General features: G+C 37.3%; 1 protein-coding gene across 1 annotated transcript in view; it reads left to right on the forward strand.

The window, feature by feature from the left end:
• The first annotated feature begins 1,437 nt into the window (after positions 1–1,437).
• The window catches only part of LOC113053001 (inactive dipeptidyl peptidase 10), a 50,201-nt gene continuing 29,692 nt past the window's right edge, over positions 1,438–21,946 (forward strand). The window contains exons 1-10 of the mRNA XM_026217580.1: positions 1,438–1,782; positions 5,304–5,415; positions 5,846–5,941; positions 6,101–6,195; positions 6,705–6,779; positions 6,887–6,939; positions 7,054–7,135; positions 8,804–8,924; positions 9,042–9,196; positions 9,419–9,516. Coding sequence (XP_026073365.1) covers positions 1,723–1,782; positions 5,304–5,415; positions 5,846–5,941; positions 6,101–6,195; positions 6,705–6,779; positions 6,887–6,939; positions 7,054–7,135; positions 8,804–8,924; positions 9,042–9,196; positions 9,419–9,516 — 947 coding nt within the window. The 5' untranslated portion in view covers positions 1,438–1,722. The remainder of the gene's footprint in view (positions 1,783–5,303; positions 5,416–5,845; positions 5,942–6,100; positions 6,196–6,704; positions 6,780–6,886; positions 6,940–7,053; positions 7,136–8,803; positions 8,925–9,041; positions 9,197–9,418; positions 9,517–21,946) is intronic.

Consider the following 21,946-nt stretch of genomic DNA (forward strand, 5'->3'; position numbering starts at 1 on the left):
GAAACTCATCATAAGTTATTAAATGATAATTCAACAACTGACCAACCACAAGAATGCCCTCATCAAACCAAGTTTTCAAAAATATACTCTTATTTTTGTATAAAATAGTAAAATTATTCCAGATGTAAAAATGACATGGAGATAAATTATGCGAGTTGAAAAATCTGAAAATTTGCTCCGCGTTAACCAATCAGGAGCTTGCTCTAGTAATTACGTGATTATGACGTAACTAGTGGAGGCAGAAATCCGAAATTTCAACGGGGGATTAAACATTGTCGCTGTATGTGGATACCCGGAGATGTATGATACATGTTCGTACTTTCATAGAAAAAGGACAGGATATATGTGTGATCCCCTGTGGACGGGACGCAAGTCCGGTAATTCTGCAAACAGCAGCGTACGTGATAACATTGACAACTAGAGCCCCAGATACAGATCCCCTGTAAAGACCTTGTCTCAGAGGAGCACCAGGACAAGACCACAGGAAACAGATGATTCTTCTGCACAATCTGACTTTGCTGCAGCCTGGAATTGAACTACTGGTTTCGTCTGGTCAGAGGAGAACTGACCCCAACTGAGGTTTTTTTCTCCATTCTGTCACCGATAGAGTTTCGGTTCCTTGCCGCTGTCGCCTCTGGCTTGCTTAGTTGGGGTCACTTCATCTACAGCGATATCATTGACTTGATTGCAAATAAATGCACAGACACTGAATTCACTGAATTCAATGATGAACTGCCTTTTTGCTTTATTTACACATCATTTTTCTATTTAATGGTGTTCAGTTGCTTTGTCACATTCTGTATTGTTAAAACCCCTATAAAAATAAAGTTTACTTGACTTACAATGGAAAGACTGTTTAATAAATTTTTTAAGACAATTAAATTTCAGCTGCACATTCTCAAAAACACATACAGTATAAGCAAATCATCATATTATTCTGATTTCTGAAGATCACGCGACACTGAAGACTGGAGGAATGATGCTGATAATTCTGCTTGCTTCACAGGAATAACTGACATTTTAACATACATTCACATATAAAATAGCTATTGTAAATGGTAAAAAAACCAAATAAATTTCACAATATTACTGTTTTTGCTGGACTTTGGATCTCATAAATTCATAGAAACTTATTTTAAATAACATTAAAACGTCTTACCTATCAAAAATATAGATTTAATTTTACCTAACGGTAATATGTTTAATAAATAATACGTTTCATATAATGTATTATTTTATGTAAACAATCAAGTACTTTAAATTGAAATTGAAGAAAGACACGAGAGACGTGAGAGGAGAAAACATGTGAAGAGGAGCGATTGAGAGAAAAGAGACACTTTTTTGGTCTTCTCTTCTCCCCCTACACTGTCTCTTGTGCCTCTTTAAATATAGTTACTTAAAGCTTATTGCTACTTTGTGTTTATTTTTTGGGTATAGACTGATTGTTTGAGATTGTTTGTTGGCCCGTGTCCTACTTTTGTAATTCATTGAGCGCATTGCTATAATCCAGCAGACTGATGTTTATGGTGATTCTGCGCTCCTCTCGTCACTCATGTCAACACACAGATGGTTCTGCATCTGGTGCATTGCTGACGCGCAGCTGGATTCTGATCGAGAGCTGCAGTGACGGAGCGTGTGCTCATCAGTACAGGATAACACACTCGGAGCATCACACCAGTGTCCACTTCACTGCCATTAACTGCGGGAAAAAAACTGTAAGACATGAATCAGACCGCTGGAGTCTCCAACCACTGCCAGAGGCGCTCATCCATCGATGTGAAGGTGAGGAAGAGTTCTGCTCATCATTATTTGCAAAAGAAATAATCAAGGCTGTTTCTGTGTGAGTGCAGATGAGCTGCTTTGAAACTTTTTGGTAACAGCCTTTCTGCACTGTATCAGTAAAAGTTTTTCTCTACAAGGATGACAGACAGATATACTGCATAATGTCAGTTTTACAAACTAGTGGGCAAACCTTGAACTCGTTCTCTAATTCAAATGAACTAAACACTTAAACATATATGATCACCATCTCTGCATGTAGGGTTAGTTTGCCACCATGGCAAGTAAGATAAAATAGCTCATGTTAGGTTAAAGCTCTCTGCAGATTAAAGATTTAACTGGATGAAGGTCAAGCCAATCCCTAGGGAGACGTCAGAGGACTTTCATTCAATCATTAATGAGACTCACTCAAACTTACTGAGTGCATCTAAATGTAGAGCATGAAGGAGCCTGCAGCATGTGTTTATACTGGCTTTTGTTGTTGCTGCTCTTGACCATGAAAAATTCCCATTCATAAAAAAAAGAAAAAAAAAAGAAATTAGATGTTGTTTGTAACTGGAGTTACTCTGAAATCTAATCTAAATATGCATTCACAAGGGCTTAGAAAAGCAGATGATACAGATCATGTTTTTAAAAGTTCCAATCATTTACGCTACTTCGCAATGATTACATGATTACTCCATGAGTTTCTTGAAATTTAACTCAACTCTAACTTTAATCTCCTGCCAATCATTAACAGTACAGTTAAGCCACAATGCAGAGAAAAAAAAAGACAACAAACAAATCTATCCGTATTGTGTTGAGGGAATGCATTCTATAATTAAACTTAGTATATGTCATTCTCAAAGGAAAAAACAGAATTGACTTGTCTGGCCCAAATGACGTATATTTAATGGGTGACTTTATTTCAAAGAGTTATATAACCAAACAAATGATGGCATAATGCCTGGTATTCATGCTCAGATATCTTAACATGGTCTTAATGCCCTAAATCCTAAAAAACAAACAGATTTTGACTTTTGTTTGTCTGCTTCCAGATAATACTGCTTTCAAAGGCATCCTCTTTTCATAAAGTAAATGTGTGTTGGTTTATCAGATGTGTTGATTCAAAGTCTAACACATTCTGTCAGAATCCAAGACAGAGAAAAAACTTAGCTGTACAGGGTTACAGTTTTGAGAAATAAATAGTGTTCAGTACCTAATTAAAAATAGAACAAAGTCAATCAGATTCCGCCTAAACACAAAACATTACACTGATGCTTTCAAGTGAAAAGTTCTCAGTTGAAATAAAATATCTGGAGCAGCTTTTATTTGGTTAGCTTTTATAAAAAAAAAAAAAAATCACAATTTTGCACCATTATTAAACAGACTGTACATATGCCACGAAGAGTTTCATTTAGAGGTTACAGAACTGAAGACACAAACACATAAATACAGGACACTCAGAACAGCAAGAACAAAAACTGACATACTGTGACTAGATCTAAAAAAACACATGAAAACAAATTTTCAGACATGCTCTATCCAAAAGATGATAAATATGCTAATAAATAGCACAATTAACTATAAAAAACATAATTTCCAAAGTGCATCCTTCATCTGACATCAACACAGTAACCACAGTTAGGATCTGTACTATTATACAGGTGCTTCTCAATAAATTAAAATGTTGTGAAAAAGTTCATTTATTTCAGTAATTCAACTAAAATTGTGAAACTCATCATGTATTAAAAAATTGTGATGATTTTGGCTCACATTTAATAAAAAAACACCAATTCACATCTAAAAAAAATGGAATATGATGACATGCCAATCAGCTAATCAACTCAAAACAGCTGCAAAGGTTTCCTGAGCCTTCAGAATGCTCTCTGACAATCACTGACACCTGCTGTATGTTAACATGTTAACAGAATGTTGAGTAGAACGAAAAAAGATGGAAGAAAATGATGCACAAACAACGGAGAGAACTGCATCTTTATGAGGATTGTCAAGCTAAATCAGTTCAAGAATATTAGTGAACTTCACAAGGAATGGCCTGAATCTGGAGTCAAGGCATCAAGAGCACCACACACAGACGTGTCAAGAGCCTGGAGGAAGGCTGGAGAAGCTCATAACCCAAGTTGCTTAAAGTCCAGTGTTAAGTTTCTACAGTCTGTGATGATTTGGGTGAAATTAAATTTTGGAGCACTTCATGCTTCCTTCTACTGACCAGCTTTTTTTTTTTTTAAATGGTGATTGAATTTTTTCATGCAGGATTTGGCACCTGTCCACACTCCCAAAATGACCATTGTTTTGGTGTGCTTGACTGTCTGTCAAAGAAACCTGGGCTTCAGACCACCTCAGCAGTGCCACAAACTGATCTCCTCCATGCCACGCTGAACTGAGACAGTAATTAAAGCAAAAGGAGCCGTTACCAAGTATTGAGTACATGTACAGTAAATTAACATACATTTTATTGGGGCAGCTGTGGCCTAATGATTAGAGACTTTGACTAGTTACCAGGAGGGCGCCGGTTTGAGTCTCGGTGCTGGCAGGAGTTGGGGGGGGGGGGGCTTCCTCCCTCAATACTCATGACTGAAGTGCCCTTGAGCAAGGCACTGAACCCCCTGTGTTCACTTCGTGTGTACTGGGATGGGTTAAATGCAGAGCACCAATTTCAAGTATGTGTTACTTGTCAAATGTTGCGACTTCACTATTTGTTGAGAGAGTGAATTGGTGAGTTTTTTGTTAAATGTGAACCAAAAACATCACAATCAAAAGAACCAAAGAATTAAACTACTTCAGTCTGTGTGCACTGAATTTATGTAATACGGGAGTTTCACAATTTGAGTTGAATTACTGAAATAAGTGAACTTTTCCTCGAAATTCTAATGAATTGAGAAGCACCTGTACATGTAACCAGTGTGATTCAAAAAGACTAAGGCAATCAGATTATTCTCTTGCTTTTGCTATTTATTATGCAGCATTTTGGTGATTCTTCTAATTTAAGTTAAAGTAGTATTTGAATTTTAATAGTATAATTTAATTTAAGTTCCCATCACAGTGGATCTTCTGAATAAATTAACAAAACAAAGTATTTGGATTAATACAGCCATCTTAATCAGATTTCTTGTTACTGTAATATTGTCTTAAACTGATTATCAGTTTTATGTCACGTGTCAGGATCCTGCCCTGACAGTCATGTGTGTTCTGTCTTTGTTGGTCTTGTGTCTGAGCACATGGCTTTGTTTTTGTTGGCCATTCCTACTGATTGGAGTCTCACATCAGCCCTGTTAACCCTTTACTTGATAATAAACATCACTCTCTACTAGTAAACTGCTGTGACAAAACATTGACAGTCAGTTCTATGTATCAGCTGTGTGGAGCTTAAAAGAAGCAAATGACCACATTTTTATTAATATTGGAATGTCCTTCTGCAAGTATGTGAAGTCTAAGATCACACAGACGTTCTCTTTAAAGGTTAATGTAAATGTATTATCAATTGGACTAATAAGGTTGAAATCCCTCTTTCGCTCTATCTGTAGGATGTGGGAAGTGTTTCCACTGAGATGAACTGGAAGGGAGTGGGAATCTCTCTTCTGGTCATTGCATTTGTGCTGTCGCTGATCGGATTGTCCATCTTTCTGCTGTCTAAAGGTCTGTGTGTTTCCAGTCCAGTCCACATTCATTCACAGAGTAAAGGCAAAAGTCTGTCACCCGACCGAGCCCCAAAAATGTCTGGATTTAAGTCTGCTTAGGATAACTTGTATCACATTACATTTCCATATATCTCTTCACCAAATTATTTCATTTTTTTTCATTCTTACTGTCTGCAACAGCAAAAGAACAGAAACAGTGACTGAGCAAAATATGTATATAAAAAATAGGATAAAATGATAAATTATTTCCTTGTTTTAAGAAATAAAGAAATTGCATCATATTTGCAAAGAGAATGAGCAAGTTCAGGCTCCATGTTTGTCAGGTCAAGCAGTCCCAGGTTAGTCAATGGAGTCATGAGAAGGCATTTGTAACTTTCATAGTGAACATGTTCATATAAGTGTGTGTGTGTGTGTGTTGATGGTATCAGGTGATGCTCACCACACTTTGAGGACCTGTCTGACCCTGGATGACCTTTTCTCCAGTGAGCTGCAGAATCATGATCTCGAAGCTCAATGGGTTTCTGGTGAGAAAGATTACACACACACGCTCGGTCTCAATCTCAGTTCATGCTCTGCAGCAGCTGGTAAACATGTATATGGAGGCTCTATGAAACAATCCTAACTCTTTAATCTAAATAGCAGTGTCAGACCGTGTGCTTTATGTTTGTGTGAATATGTTTCAGCTCAACAACTCGTCTACAAGGACAGAGAAGGAGATCTTAAGATGCTGAACATGGAGACCAATCAGACGGAGGTTTTAATGAAAAACACTACATTTGTGAGTGATGTTACATAAGTCAGGTCAAGTCAAGTCACCTTTATTAATATAGCGCTTTAAACAAAATACATTGCGTCAAAGCAGCTGAACAACATTCATTAGGAAAAATTAGTGTGTCAATAATGCAAAATGACAGTTAAAGGCAGTTCATCATTGAATTCAGTGATGTCATCTCTGTTCAGTTAAATAGTGTCTGTGCATTTATTTGCAATCAAGTCAACGATGACATATCATCAAGAGATGACAGACAAAGTACACTATGAACCTAAAATGTGCACCTTTTATTGTCTAATAGAGACAATAAAAACATCCAAATCAAAAGTTCAGACTAACCTGTTTTATTTGGGAATGTATAACAATTAATTTCAATGTACAATGTGTAACCACAATTTCAGTTCATGAATATGTTAAACTCCCAATTAATAGTCACACATTGCTACACTTCAGCATCATAATATTGATTGTTGAAGGATAACCATTTGTTATCATCTCTTCGATTATTCACACAGGCAGAGTTCAAGGCCTCCAAGTTTGCCGTGTCACCAGACCTCAAATATGTGTTAATGGCATATGATGTCAGAAAGGTCAGAGATCAAGTTATATATTTATATATAGTTAGGTGTGGTGTTGTCATGAATTATGTTTTGCACAAGGTTTCATCTAGTCTAAATAATTTTGAACTTGTTTTTAGGTGTATCGATACTCCTACCTGGCATCTTACTTGATCTACAACTTACAAACACGGTATTACACATATAGACAGGTAATGTGCATAGCAGAACTGTTATTAATGTGAATGTTATGTAATGAAGGTGCACTTCTCTTTCTGTGTGTGTGTGTGTGTGTGTGTCTCTCCAGGGAAGTGCATGAACTGAATCCTCCGGAGGTCTCTGATTGTGTTCTACAGTTTGCATCATGGGGAAATCACAGGCAACAGCTGGTGAGTAAAAGACTCGGAGTGTTTCTCATTTCTTATTTGGGATCCTCACATCAGAGTTCCACCCTCCCTAGGATTTGAGGGAAGGATGCAAGGAAAGAAAAGTAGGATGAAGGAATCAAAGGAAAGCGTTGCACATTGGAGTATTTTGACCTTATGTTGTTAAAGTTTGGTTATTTAAGACATTAATAATAAATATTAATAAAGAAGAATGTCCTGTTGAAATATGCGAGATGCATGGTTTATATAAACTGCAGAGGTAAAACATTAATATTAACATTATTGTGAAAGATGTGAAGGGTAGAAGAATTTATGTGTGTCATGTTTTTTCAACAAGAATGTCTTCCATACAGGATTCATCTCTGCATCCTCGCTCATTGCTCCTCTAAAAGCTTCCTCACTCCTTGTTCCTCACCTCCTCGCAGAGCAATTAGAGAATTTAGATGTCCTTAAGATGGCTAGCTTTGATCTGCTTCCGGGTCACAGGCCGGAGGAGTAAGGAAAGAAGAAAGTGTCCGTTTGAGTATTGAGAAGCAGCACTACGGTACAAAGCAAGGCAAACCAGGGCTTCATTTGTGTCGGATCCTGTAGAAACAGGATCCAGGACCTCTCAGTTTTTGACTGTCTGTTTTACCAGAGACTTGAAACACTAGCACCGATCCAGTATCTCTTGCCAGAAGAGGCATTAAGGGCACTTCTGATGAAAGATAAACAGGTGGCATTAAACAGAATCTTGGTTGTGATGACAGAGAGCCAAAGGTAGAGTGTGTGTAAGGCTTGGCCTTCCCCTGGTCAGAGGAAGGAGTTGGAGACAAAATACCCCCCCCCCCCCCCCCCCCACACACACACACTATATCTACTACAGCTGTTGCATAAAATGAAAATTAAACAAAAATGTCTACAACAGCATCAAATTTAGTCTGCTATCTGCACATATTGCATCATATTTTTTCATGGTTTACTGCATTGTGCATTAAAACAAGAGTTTTGTTCAGTGTTTCTCATCATAAATTAACTGCAGATGTAAATGCAGTGATAATGTTCTTTGATAATGTACATTTTCTTTGTTCTTTGTTTGAATAATACTGGAAATGAAAGCATTATAATTAGTAATGTGAAATTATTATTATTTTTATTAAATTGTAATCATGTTAAATACAATGGTATGGTTAATAATTAACCAAAATTACGTTACTTTTAGCCTTACCATGGGGGCATTTGTGTTTCAATAGGTAAGATATCTAAAGCAAGCTAAACATTTAATAATCACATGTTTATTAAATTAATGTCAGACATATCTTATGAAATAAATGTTAAAAGACCAGCCGGAACATCCAGTGATAAACTACTTGACTTTACTCAAGATAATATAATAATAATAATTATTATTATTATTAATACTACTACTACTACTACTACTAATAACTAGACTTTAGTGACTTTCATATTTCTGAATAAACTGAGCCAAACTCTGTGTAAAATGATTTACTGAACACTACACTGAGGAAATCTGCTGGACAAACACATGTGAATGGAAAAACTTGAGAAACAATGCTTTGAAACACTGACATCTGTTTTCACTTCATTCTGCAGAGCTTTCTTTCGTTTCTAAGAGTGACATTTGTCTATGAGCATGGCATCTTCTCAGCTCATTCTCTCTCTCTGTCTCAGGTGTACATATTTGAGAATAATATTTACTATCAGCCAGATGTGAAGAGCAGTTCTCTCAGATTGACGTCATCGGGACGAGATGGCCTCATATTTAATGGAATAACTGACTGGCTTTATGAGGGTAACGCACCATCATCACACTGTTTTTAACAACACAAGCTGTGCTATTCGAGTTGTTTTTGTTATTTTATGGATAACATTTCATGGACCCTTTGCTGTTCATCTTCTTGTCCATCAGAGGAGGTCCTGCACTCTTCAGCTGCTCACTGGTGGTCTCCATCAGGCTCCCATCTGGCATTTCTCACCATCAATGACACTCTGGTGCCCAACATGCATCTGCCGCGTTTCACGGGAACGCTTTACCCTCGTGGACAACAGTATCCTTACCCAAAGGTACGCGGACGGCCATCTGCCTCAACCTGCTGTCCTGCTGCTGAATGTGTAATGTGTATCTGCACTGACCCTTACCTAAACCTAACCCTAAGGAAATTGCTGTGTCAGTCAAATTATAAATTATCAAATACCCCCCTTGAGTTGTGGCTAGTTAGTTACAGCTGTGCCTGTAGCGGTGAACAACAGAACACTGATTCCCCTTGATTTCACTGTGTGCAACAGGCTGGACAGATGAATCCTGAAGTGACACTGTATGTGATCAGTGTTAATGGATCTACACATGCTACACAACTCCTGCATCCTGACAGCTTACAGAGAAGGTACAACACATGAGCACACACACACACACACACACACACACACAGGGTAGCCAACTGTGATGTGAAACAAAGTATCAGCTTTCGAATGTTGTACGTTTTAATACTAAATACTGTTTTGGTGCACATAATGCGGCATACATCATAAAATGTAGCACTTCAGTTAAAGCCAGAGCCATTGAAAAACATTTGCGACAAGCCTTGATCTCACCAGCGTCACCGTGCGGTCACGTGACCCATAGAGCTCTTCAAACAAACCAGCACACATTACAGTTGAATGTATTTAAGATAGATGACATCTTCATTATACAGGTATATGCAGCAATTTGTTTGTTAAACATAACAGCATATTATGCATTGATTATTACGTTGATGACCTTTACAGTATCATCTTTATTCTGGTTTTCTTACCCCTCAGGTAGGCCTATTCCTTACTTATAATGTGACCATACAGCTTAACAATTTTTCAGTTAAACAAGTGTTGTATATTTTAGTTCATTAATATTTATTTAATATTTTGAGGAGATCTTTTGGTTCCTCAAATATGGTCCATTAATGACTTAAAATGTTTATTCTAATATTTCTAATACTTATATTACAATTAGTGTAGTATTTAAGATTAAAGATTAAAGGTTAAGGGTTTTAAATTCCTAAGCAAGGAAGCAAATTAGAGTCATTATGTGGTAAAAAAAAATGTCCATTTGTAATGGCAGACTTTATTTACTAGATATCTGAATGACTCTAGAATATTGCAGGTCATTCCGCTTACTTTTTATTTCTTTATTTGAAAAAAATATTAAGATATGATTACATATGATTTTGAATTGAAAATTTTAAAAGTTAATAATTTACATGCTATTTTAGTCAGCTTAGTTGGGTATGTTTGAATTTTATCGATTCCAATTCTGATTCCTCTTATTGATTCAGATTCTTTTCAATTCCCAGTTTTGATTCCAATGAAAACCATGAAAAAAAAATCAACAGGCTACATAAAAATTATTTAAGAGCTGTTTGTGTGCAGAATAGAACTGCATGATTCTGGAAATAAGATTCTGGAAAGAGCTCCCCCACCCCCCACAATGGAAGTTGTGGTTCACTCATGAAAATTCTGAAGAAAATGATCGATGATGCAGTCTTGTCTGATAACAAACCTATATAGTTTTCTATGCCATTGGACGGGAATACTCATAGACATTCTCCAGTTCCAGGATGGATTTGAATCATCACTGACCATTAAAGTGACACATTTTCCTCCATGTATGTAGATCTCAGTGCTAATCAGGATATCAATTCCTCTATGTATCACTTGTGTGCTGATGAACATCTAAGTCTGTTCAATGCTACCTGTTCTAATATATTAAGCTCTGTTTGACCACTAAAGGTGAAAAGAAAAAACAAACACAATTCAGTACCTTGGCAAAATGATTTCACTAGTTCTCTCAGACAGATATGTAGAAAGGCTGAACGTAAATGGAAAAAAGACAAACTACAAGTGTCATGAAATTTTAAGTGACTCCCTTTCTGCCTATCAGCGAGCTTCTAAAGCTGCAAAGTGTAGTTAATAAAAAATAGCCATAAGCCAAATGCCACAGCTGAATCTGTTCTTCGTCCAACTCTTAATCTGTTTCCTGAGTTATTTGTCTCTTTTTGTAAGGACTTTTCAAATCATTTTAATGATAAGATTTACCAAATTACATCTTTGATGACTCTGTCGGCATATAAATTGCCAATCACCCCTTCCACCTGGTCTGTCTTTGAGCCTGTAAACTTGAATACTCTGATTGAGATTATGTCTACTCTGAAACCTGTGTCCCCAGGATGTAATTCCTTCATGTTTCCTTGGACAGATTATTGAGACTGTTGTCCCTGACCAGTCTGTTATTAACAAATGCCTCTATACTGGCACTGTACCTGGCGACTTTAAACTTGCCACGGTGTGGCCTCATCTTAAAAAAACAAGTCTGGATCCTACATCAATAAAGTAATCCTACTGGTTAACTTTAATCCTATTTCCAACTTGACTTTTCTTTCCAAATTTTTAGAGAAAGTTGTTCTAAATCAACTACAATCTTAATTGACTATCAATTCGATATCTGAAAACATTCGATCTGGTTTTAAATCCTATCACATTACTGAGTCAGCTCTCTTAAGAGTTTTGAATGATACTATGCTAACTACTGAATCTGGGCAGTCTATGGCTTTGGTTCTGTTGGACCTCAGTTCTGGCTTTGATTTAGTTGATCATAATACACTTATATCACGTCTTGAAACTTGTGTTGGCCTTCGGGGCACAGTGTTGCAGTGGTTTTGTTCATATCTCACCAATAGGAGATATGTTGTTAGTAATGGAAACCAATGCTCATCTGAGATGTATTTAAAGTCTGGTGTCCCTCAGGGCTCAATTTTTGGTCTGGTACTGTTTTCTGTTTATATGCTTCCTTTAGGATCTATTTTAAAAGGGTTGGGGTCTCTTTTCATCTGTATGCCATCAACACTTTAATAAACATTCCTTTGAAGCGTGATAAACAGGCTTTAAAGCAAATTTTAGACTCGATAAACTAAAAAATTGGCTTGCAACTAATTTCTTAAGCCTCAATGAAAGTACCACTGAATTCATTTTGTTTGGCTCAAATGACCACTGTGTACATGATTTTGAATCTGAACTTTCGTTCTCCATATAGAACTGCATGTGCAAGAAATGTAGGTGTTTGGTTTGATAATTTTAAATTTGATAAGAATATAAGTGCATCTGTCAATTCCTGTTTTAATCATCTTCGTCTTCTCATGAAGTTGAAGCCATTTTTGTCTTTAGAGAAGTTTGAAATGGTTATGCATGCTTTTGTAAAATCACGATTGGATTACTGCAACTCAGTCATTTTGGGAGTTCGGAGTATGGAGTGTGAATCATTTGAACCAGTTCGGGAGTTCGTAGCGGGATCGCGAATCATTTGAGTTAGTTCGGGAGTTCAAAGCGGGTTCATGAATCATTTGGGACAGTTTGGGGATCGCAAATCATTTGAATCAGTTCGAGAGTTCGGAGCGGGATTGCAAATCATTTGTATCATTTCGGGAGTTCGGAGTGTGAATCATTTGAGTCAGTTCGGGAGTTCGGAGCTGGTCCGCAAATTATTTGAATCAGTTTGGGGTTCCCCAGATAGTAGGGGTGTAATGGTACGCAAAAATCACGGTTCAGTACGCACCTCGGTTTTAAAGTCACGGTTCGGTTCATTTTCGGTACCGTAAGGGAAAGAAATGGAAACATTAAACTGCAGGTTGCTAATTACTATAAAAATATTTTTAACAATTTGTTTACACTTTTTAAAATACTTTTTAATAATATATATATATATATATATATATATATATATATATATATATATATATATATATATATATATATATATATATATATATAATATATATATAAAATTCAAGAATAAGAAATAAAATACTGCTGCAAAGTTCTCCACTAAATAAAATACTATCAGTCTCAAACCAATATCATATAATAAAATATATTACATGGGATTCATATCAGGAAAATGTGGAAAAATCTCTAAAAGACAGACCTCAACACATAAGCAACACAGTAGGTGAGCATCTAACTTCATCTGTGATAAAGCAATGCAAAAATACACACACGGGTATTTATTTATCTTCTGCAGGTTACATGTCCTTTAAGCTACACATTTGTAAACTCTGGTTATACTTTACTATTTTCAAGAGATAATAAAGAGAGCCATTTTCTTACCTCATTTTGCCAGTATGTATGCCGGACCTCGCAGAACACATCTGACCCCTCGTGTTCACAGTTTGTGTTCTCCTTTGACATGTCACGACTCAAATTCGCTCAAAATAAAAAAAAATTTACAGGCAAATATTAAATAATTAGGGACCGACCGAGCAGTCAGTTATATAACCTTTATTTTATTGTCTATGGTTATAACGAGCAGCAGCTCACAGTTAGCCGCCTCACTCACAGAAACACGACAATAACGGTCATATTTTTAAATGTAGAAAGACGCATACCGATTCATTGTACAGTTGCCTGAATGACAGCCAGATTAACCAATAATGATCAAAGTAATAAAACAAAACTACCAATAGGAGTTGTTTCAGTGTGATAAAGCAGCGAAATATATTTCATTTTATTGTTGTTAATGATGATCACATTTAACCTTTAGATTTTATAATAGGTATCATGACTAAAATATTTTAAAATGCTATTAAAATAATATCGCGAATCATTTCAATATCGCGAATCACAGAACTAACAAATATTGCTACAAGTGTGACTGCATCTTATAACAATTAATTAATAATATTAATAATGTTTGTCTAGCTGAATATACGTCTTGTATTTTTTTTTTCTTCTAAAAATCCTGTCAAACATGCACAAACTGACAGTTACCACCATAAGCTACTATTAAATATTGTAGAAACATAATTTTCTGTAAAGTTGCTTTGTAACGATTCGTATTGTAAAAAGCGCTATACAAATAAACTTGAATTTGAGTCAGTTCAGGAGTTCGGAGCGGGTTCGCGAATCATTTGAATCAGTTCGGGAGTTCAAAGCGGTTTCGCGAATCATTTGGGTCAGTTTGGGGGTCGCAAATCATTTGAATCAGTTCGAGAGATCGGAGCAGGATCGAGAATCATTTGAGTCAGTTCGGGAGTTCAAAGCGGGTTCGCGAATCATTTGAGTCAGTTTGGGTGTTCGGAGCGTGAATCATTTGAGTCAGTTTGGGAGTTCGTAGTCGGATCGCGAATCATTTGAGTCATTTCCAGAGATGTATAGTAACGAAGTAGAACTACTTCGCTACTGTACTTAAGTACTAAAAGGCGGTATCTGTACTTTACTAGAGTATTATTTTTTTCTCCTACTTCCACTTTTACTTCAGTACATATTTTCGCTGAGTTTAATACTTTTACATATTTTTTTATGTGCTGCATCGTTACTCGTTACAATTATAAAAATGTTACGAATCATTCCATTACAAACCACTGCCAGAACTGTAGATGGGAGGTTTGATGAAGCTGGCACATCATTGAGCGAATCAAGCGATTAAGAAGACTGCGCATGCTGACTGAACTGCTGTGAAGAGAGAAATGAACACCGAGCCGAGCCAGATAATGACTCATTCACGAGTCAAGAACCGGTTGCATCGGTTCTCGGATGACCAGTAACGTTAGATCTTTCTGACAGTTCGATTCAATAAACCAGTTGAAGAAAACAGTTCACCGATTCTTTTGCGCTCGACGCAATGGCGTCATTGGCGTTGACTGCACCTGGGCTCATAACATTAACACAGAATCAGTTCAGAATCAATCACCAAAAGAATCAGTTCGGTTCAGACGCTATGTGTGTCGGTTTGCTTCACGCTAAATCACACATGCGCAGTATCATCAGCTCCTCGGTTCACGAATCGGACGCGTCTGACAGAAACGGTTCTTGACTCGTGAACGAGTCATTAAAAGGCTCGGATCGGTGTTCATCTTCAGTTCTCTCTTCACAGCAGTTCAGTCAGTGTACTGTTTGAGTCAATGAATTACTCCGGGATATTGGTTTGTTTTAACTCAGAGGGAGTGTCAGACACATTAAACAAGTTAACGGCTTAATTCATCTGTGGATTAATGCGTATTGGAGACGCGAACAGTTTAAAATGATTCAGTTCGATTTGGTGAACTGTTTCAAAAAGATCCGGTTACATCGAATGATTCGTTCGCGAACCGGATATCACAAACTGTCTTACAACAGACACAGAAGAGAAGACAATGCTGAATAAAGTCGTAGTTTTTGCTATTTTTGGACCAAAATGTATTTTCGTGACCCTCAAAAGTCTTACGGGTTTGAAACAACATGAGGGTAAGTTATTAATGACATAATTTTGCAAATTGGGCTAACTAACCCTAGTAACCGTTTTTTGTTTACAAGAAGTTACAGTCAAAGGAATTGTAATTGTCCTTTAGGTTAGTCATTTGAAATAGTAAAAACAATATGTTCAAACTTTGGACTACTTTCTTTAATAGCTACATAACACAATACTTCTACTTTTACTTTCAGTACTTGAGTAGTAAATTTTAAAATAGACTACTTGCAATACTTAAGTACAAAAAATGTTGAATACTTTAGTACTTCTACTTAAGTGTGGTGCTTAAAGAGCACTTCAACTTCTACTCAAGTCACTTTTTTGATAGAGCACTTGTACTTTTACTCAAGTATGGGTCTCTAGTACTTTATACATCTCTGGTCATTTCTGGATTTCAAATTTGGTTCGCGAATCATTTGAATCAGTTTGGGAGTTCAAATCGGGTTCGGGAGTTCAAATCGGGTTCACGAATCGTTTGAGTCAAATGACTGCCAGCAATGGCTTTACAATGAACTTCAATAAACTACCACATGCTCAAAATTGTATAACAGCAGTTTTATTTTGGAAACATACTGTATAAAACAGATGAAAATAATCCCAAACTTTATTTTGGCAGCGTATGGATGTATTGTTAAAAATGTAGTAGAACAATCCAAATACAATAAAATTTAAAGGTTTTTGTAAAATAATTTGGCATATAAATGCATATTTTTTGCGGCACTTGCAAGAGAAACCCTTGTACCTTTATGACTGAAACCAGTTGATCTTTTATTTTGGTGGAAAACTACAGTTTCTGTAAAAAACATGTTTTAGTAATGTGTCTCATGACAAGAAATGTGTACATTTGTGCAGTGAAAATGTGTTGCACCGTTTGAGAAGGAAACCTTCAACCAGGCATGCTGTAAGGGGAGGGAAGATTATGACAATTCCAAACGCCCAGCATTAGAGAGGGCACCCCGAGTGGGGGGGTGTGGGGGGGGGTTCTAATGGGAACCCTGTGTCTTCTTTACCACGGGGAATGCAGAATGAGATTTCTACCAAAGGGGACTCTAAAATGTTAGAACCAACAGCCTCGTGCATACAGTGTGGTTGTGCTTTGGGTGATCATTGAAAGAGTCCCAGTGTAGTACAGAACACATAGCCAGGTTTTTTCCTTTTCCTTTTTTTTTTAAATATGAAAGACAAGAAAAAAATAGAAAGTGCTAGTACTAGCTGGTTAAGTGTTGGCGAAAAAGATGGGTCTTTAGATGTTTCTTGAAAATGAGTAAAGACTCGGATTGAGATTGGGAGGTCAGTCCACCACCTGGGCACAGTCCAGGAAAAGGTCCTTGAAAGTGATTTTGAACTTCTTTGGGATGGCACCACAAGGAGTCGTTCACTTGCAGAGTGCAAACTTCTGGAGGGCACATAAGATTTAACCAGTGAGTTTACGTATGTTCACAATGTTTCACAATATATTTGATATTGTGAAATATATTCAACTGAAAACTGAAAGAAAAATAAATCACACAATATTTTCACTTTACAGTTCAGTAACAGAGAGGATGGAAACAAAGTGGACAACACTATTCATTAAACACTTATTTAATGTATTCAGATGAATTCAATTCAAGTTTATTTGTATAGCGCTTTTTACAATACAAATCGTTACAAAGCAACTTTACAGAAAACTGTTTCTACAATATTTAGTAGTAGCTAGTAGTTTGTGCACGTTTGACAGGATTTTAGAAAAAAATAATAATAATACAAGACGTAGTCAGCTAGACGATGAACTATCAATATTAGTAATTAATAGTTATTATATGATGCAGTCACACATTTAGCAATAATTGTTAGTTCTGTTGTTGATTCAGGGTCAGCATCATCTGGGGTCCTCTGAGGGTCAGCATCATCTCTTCTCAGGTGTTCTGGATCCAGACTGGAGCTTGTGTAAATCCTAGTTACCACGGGATGAAGATCCCAGCAGAAACAGAGAAACACATAGAGACATCATTAGCATAGCTGCTGATCCAACAAAGTAAAATTAGTTTAACCCAAGCTAATGAATAAAAATGCACATTTGATCAGATGCAACTACACTCACAATTTAAGAGATACATAATTCGAATGCTTGGCGAAAGAGATGTGTTTTTAATCTAGATTTAAACAGAGAGAGTGTGTCTGAACCCCTAACATTATCAGGAAGGCTATTCCAGATTTTTGGAGCCAAATGTGAGAAAGCTCTACCTCCTTTAGTGGACTTTGCTATCCTAGGAACTACCAAAAGTCCAGCGTTTTGTGACCTTAGGGTGCGTGATGGGTTGTAGCGTGGTAGAAGGCTAGTTAGGTACGCAGGAGCTAAACCATTTAGGGCCTTATAGGTAAGTAATGATAATTTGTAACTGATACAGAACTTAATAGGTAGCCAGTGCAGAGACTGTAAAATTGGGGTAATATGGTCATTTTCTTGACCTGGTAAGGACTCTAGCTGCTGTATTTTGGGCTACCTGTAGCTTGTTTATTGACGAAGCAGGACAACCACCTAGAAGTGCATTACAATAGTCCAGTCTAGAGGTCATGAATGCATGAACTAGCTTTTCTGCATCAGAAACAGATAACATGTTTCGTAGCTTGGCAATGTTTCTAAGATGGTAGAATGCAGTTTTTGTAACATTGGAAATATGATTTTCAAAAGACAAATTGCTGTCTAATATAACACCCAGATTTCTGACTGTAGAGGAAGTAACAGTACATCCGTCTAGTTGCAGATTGTAATCTACAAGATTCTGTGTAGTGTTTTTTGGTCCAATAATTAATATCTCTGTCTTATCCGAATTTAATTGGAGAAAATTATTTGTCATCCAATATTTTATAATTTTAACACACTCTGTTAGCTTAGATAATTGGGAAGTTTCATCTGGTCTCGTTGAGATATACAGCGGAGTATCATCAGCATAACAGTGGAAGCTAATTCCGTATTTTCTAATAATGTTACCAAGGGGCAACATGTATATTGAAAATAGAAGGGGACCTAGGACGGATCCTTGTGGCACTCCATATTTTACTGATAATAAATGAGATGACTCCCCATTTAAGTAAACACAATGGTAGCGATCGGACAGGTAGGATCTAAACCATCTTAGAGCCTGCCCTTGAATAACTGTATAGTTTTGTAATCGATCTATGAGTATGTCATGATCTATGATGTCGAACGCAGCACTAAGATCAAGTAAGACTAGAAATGAGATGCAGCCTTGATCTGACGCAAGGAGCAGGTCATTTGTGATTTTAACAAGTGCAGTTTCTGTGCTATGGTGGGGCCTAAAACCTGACATTCTTCATACAGATCATTTGTATGCAGGAAGGAGCTCAATTGAGCAGACACAACTTTTTCTAAAATTTTAGACATAAATGGAAGATTTGAAATAGGCCTATAATTTGCCAGTACACTAGGATCTAGTTTTGGTTTCTTAATAAGAGGCTTGATAACCGCCAGCTTGAATGGTTTTTGGACGTGACCTAAAGATAACGACGAGTTAATGATATTGAGAAGCGGTTCTTCGGCTACAGCTAACAGCTCTTTCAGTAATTTAGTGGGTACAGGATCTAATAAACATGTTGTTGGTTTAGATACAGTGATAAGTTTATTTAGCTCTTCCTGTCCTATATTTGTAAAGCACCGCAGTTTATCTTTGGGTGCGATGGATGAAACTGAAGTGTTAGACGCTGTAGAATCTACATTCGCTATTGTATTTCTAATGTTATCTTTTTTATCAGTGAAGAAATTCATAAAGTCATTACTATTTAACGTTGGTGGAATATTTGAATCAGGTGGCGTCTGGTATTTTGTTAGTTTAGCCACTGTGCTAAATAAAAACCTTGGATTGTTTTGGTTATTTTCTATGAGTTTGTGTATATGCTCTGCCCTAGCAGTTTTTAGAGCCTGTCTATAGCTGGACATACTGTTTTTCCATGCAATTCTAAAAACTTCCAAGTTAGTTTTTCTCCATTTGCGTTCAAGACTACAAGTTTCTTTCTTGAGAGAGTGAGTATTACTGTTATACCATGGTACAGTACGTTTTTCTCTAACCTTTTTCAATTTGATGGGGGCAACAGCTTCTAATGTATTAGAGAAAATAGTGCCCATGTTGTCAGTAATTTCGTCTAATTCATGTGTATTTTTGGGTACAAATAGCAGTTGAGATAGATCAGGCAGGTTATTTGTGAATCTCTCTTTAGTGGCTGGAACAATAGTTCTGCCCAGACGGTATCGCTGAGACATATAGTTAATATCAGTTATACGCAGCATGCATGATACAAGGAAATGGTCTGTAACATCATCACTTTGAGATGCAATATCTATAGCAGTAAGATCGATTCCATGCGACATAATTAAATCTAGTGTATGATTAATACGATGAGTGGGCCCGGTTCATTTACTTTAAATTCTTCTGGTTTAATTGCGATTTAGATTTTTTCTAGATCCAACATTATATTTATATTTTGACCTCACTATTCGGGGAACAGTCTTAATAGGTTTTACAGTGCAAGTACTTTTATCATTTAAGCGGGTGGAACAAAACTCATCATAATGGTTATTTGAGAACTGACTTACTAGTCACATGGAGCGAAGTGTCCTGGAGATGTTGTCAGAGAGCAGCTCCGACTCTGTCGGGGTGTAATCCATCAGCGCGAAACAGCCTTGGACGCTCCCAGAAAAGATTCCAGTTATTAACAAATAGCAGTTTCTGTTCTTTACACCATGACAACAACCATTCATTTAAAGCAAAAAGTTCTGAACCTTTCGTGTCCTCGTCGATACGTGTGCAGTGGTTCTGACACGATAATCGTGCTGCGAACTGTCTCGATCAGGCTGCTGAAGTCCCTCTTCAGCGTCTCCGTCTGCCGCAGCGTGGTGTCGTTAACCCCGGCGTGAAGCACGACCACTCTGGGGCTCTCGTCGGCCTTCAGGATCGCGGGTATCTGCGCAGAAACATCGAGAACACGAGCACCAGGCAAACAATGAGTGTGCACTTTTATCTTCGGCTAACGTAGCACTTATTATGATGGAGTCTCCGATGATCACAGCGTCGCGTCCTGTCTCGCGGAGGGGAGCGAAGCGGTTCTGGATGGAGATCTCGAAGGCAGGAGGGGGAGAAGTCGTTCGCCCGGGACCCGGCTCGCGTCCTCCGATGTGGATGCACCCAGGGTCCATGGTGTCCCGGTGACGCAGTGAAGGACATCTGGGAAGATCGCGTCCTGGGTGCACCGGGCCTGTGCAGAGAAACACACGGAGTAGACGTGGTGGGACTGTTAACAGCACGCTGTATACTTACCCCGGACTTGTGAGCGTCAGCCCGGGATGATTCCAGCACGGCTCTCCGCTCTCTCAGCTGGGCCTGCCTCTGTTCCAGGTCGCGAATCTGCTTCCCCATGGCCTCGAGCTCGAGCTGCACAGAGTGGAGACATTCATCCGCCATTAAAGAAGGTAACAGTGAGTACAGCAGTGGTAATGTGTGTGAATGGAGTATTAGCAATGTAAGCGCAGTTAGCAGCAACCACACTTGCTGATGCTAACCGGCTAAAAGCTAATATCGGACCTGGGAGATCAAAATAAAACTAGTGATACCGAGGCACTCTGATTGTTTTTGTTGTAGAATACAATAGAGGATATATTCACATGTTATATAAACGGAAACGATGATGTATAAAATTGATTAAGTTAAAAATAGTCAATGAAAAGAATATAGTGACGGAGCTCAAACGCAGTAAAGCCGCCAACAACAAACAGGAAGTGACGTCTCTTCGATGTGGCTTCAGATGAAAGTTTCCAATTCACAAATTATTCACAAGCAGTGTTTCAGAGCCCCCAGTTACACTGTTTTAATCAGAACACTAGCATTACAGTATAGTAAAACAAGTAAAATCTAATTCAGTAAATTTTTAAGTACAATCAAAACCTATCACAAAAGGTCAAAGCATCTCTACCAGAAGTGACAGTGCAATGTAGCAGATGAACAATTTCTTACCAATGTTTCAAGAACAAGCTGAATCCTTGATGACTCTACAAGGGGAAAGAAGAAATGGTTTACTGAAAAGTTCTTAAAATGCAGGATTTCATTTTATACCATTTCTTTAAACCATTGGTTCTCAAACTTTTTATATCAAGTACCACTTCAGAAAACATTTATTAAATATTAAGTTCCACCATAATTACCAACATTTAATTTCAGCAGCGTAGTAGGCCAAACTATTCAGCTACAGCTCTACAGTTAAAAAATGAGGCAGTTTTATTCTAATAAGAATATTTATTGTTGTCAGCCACTTTACCATGGGAAATACAGTTTGAACATTAACACTACACTGTGCTTACATACAGGTAAATGAAAACTTAGTTTAAATTAAAATGCGTTATAACAAAAGTTACATAACTTTACTGTACATTAACTGTACTTAAATGTACAAAAAAACCTTACTCAAAGATTAAACTAAAATGTATTAACATTATGTAATTTAGTGATTCACCTGCGTAACCACCAGAGAGGGGCCTGACACTTTGAGAACCATCCTAATTCATTTTTAAA

The sequence above is a fragment of the Carassius auratus genome, chromosome 34 (genome assembly GCF_003368295.1).
Source record: "Carassius auratus strain Wakin chromosome 34, ASM336829v1, whole genome shotgun sequence".
Classification (NCBI taxonomy): Eukaryota; Metazoa; Chordata; class Actinopteri; order Cypriniformes; family Cyprinidae; genus Carassius; species Carassius auratus.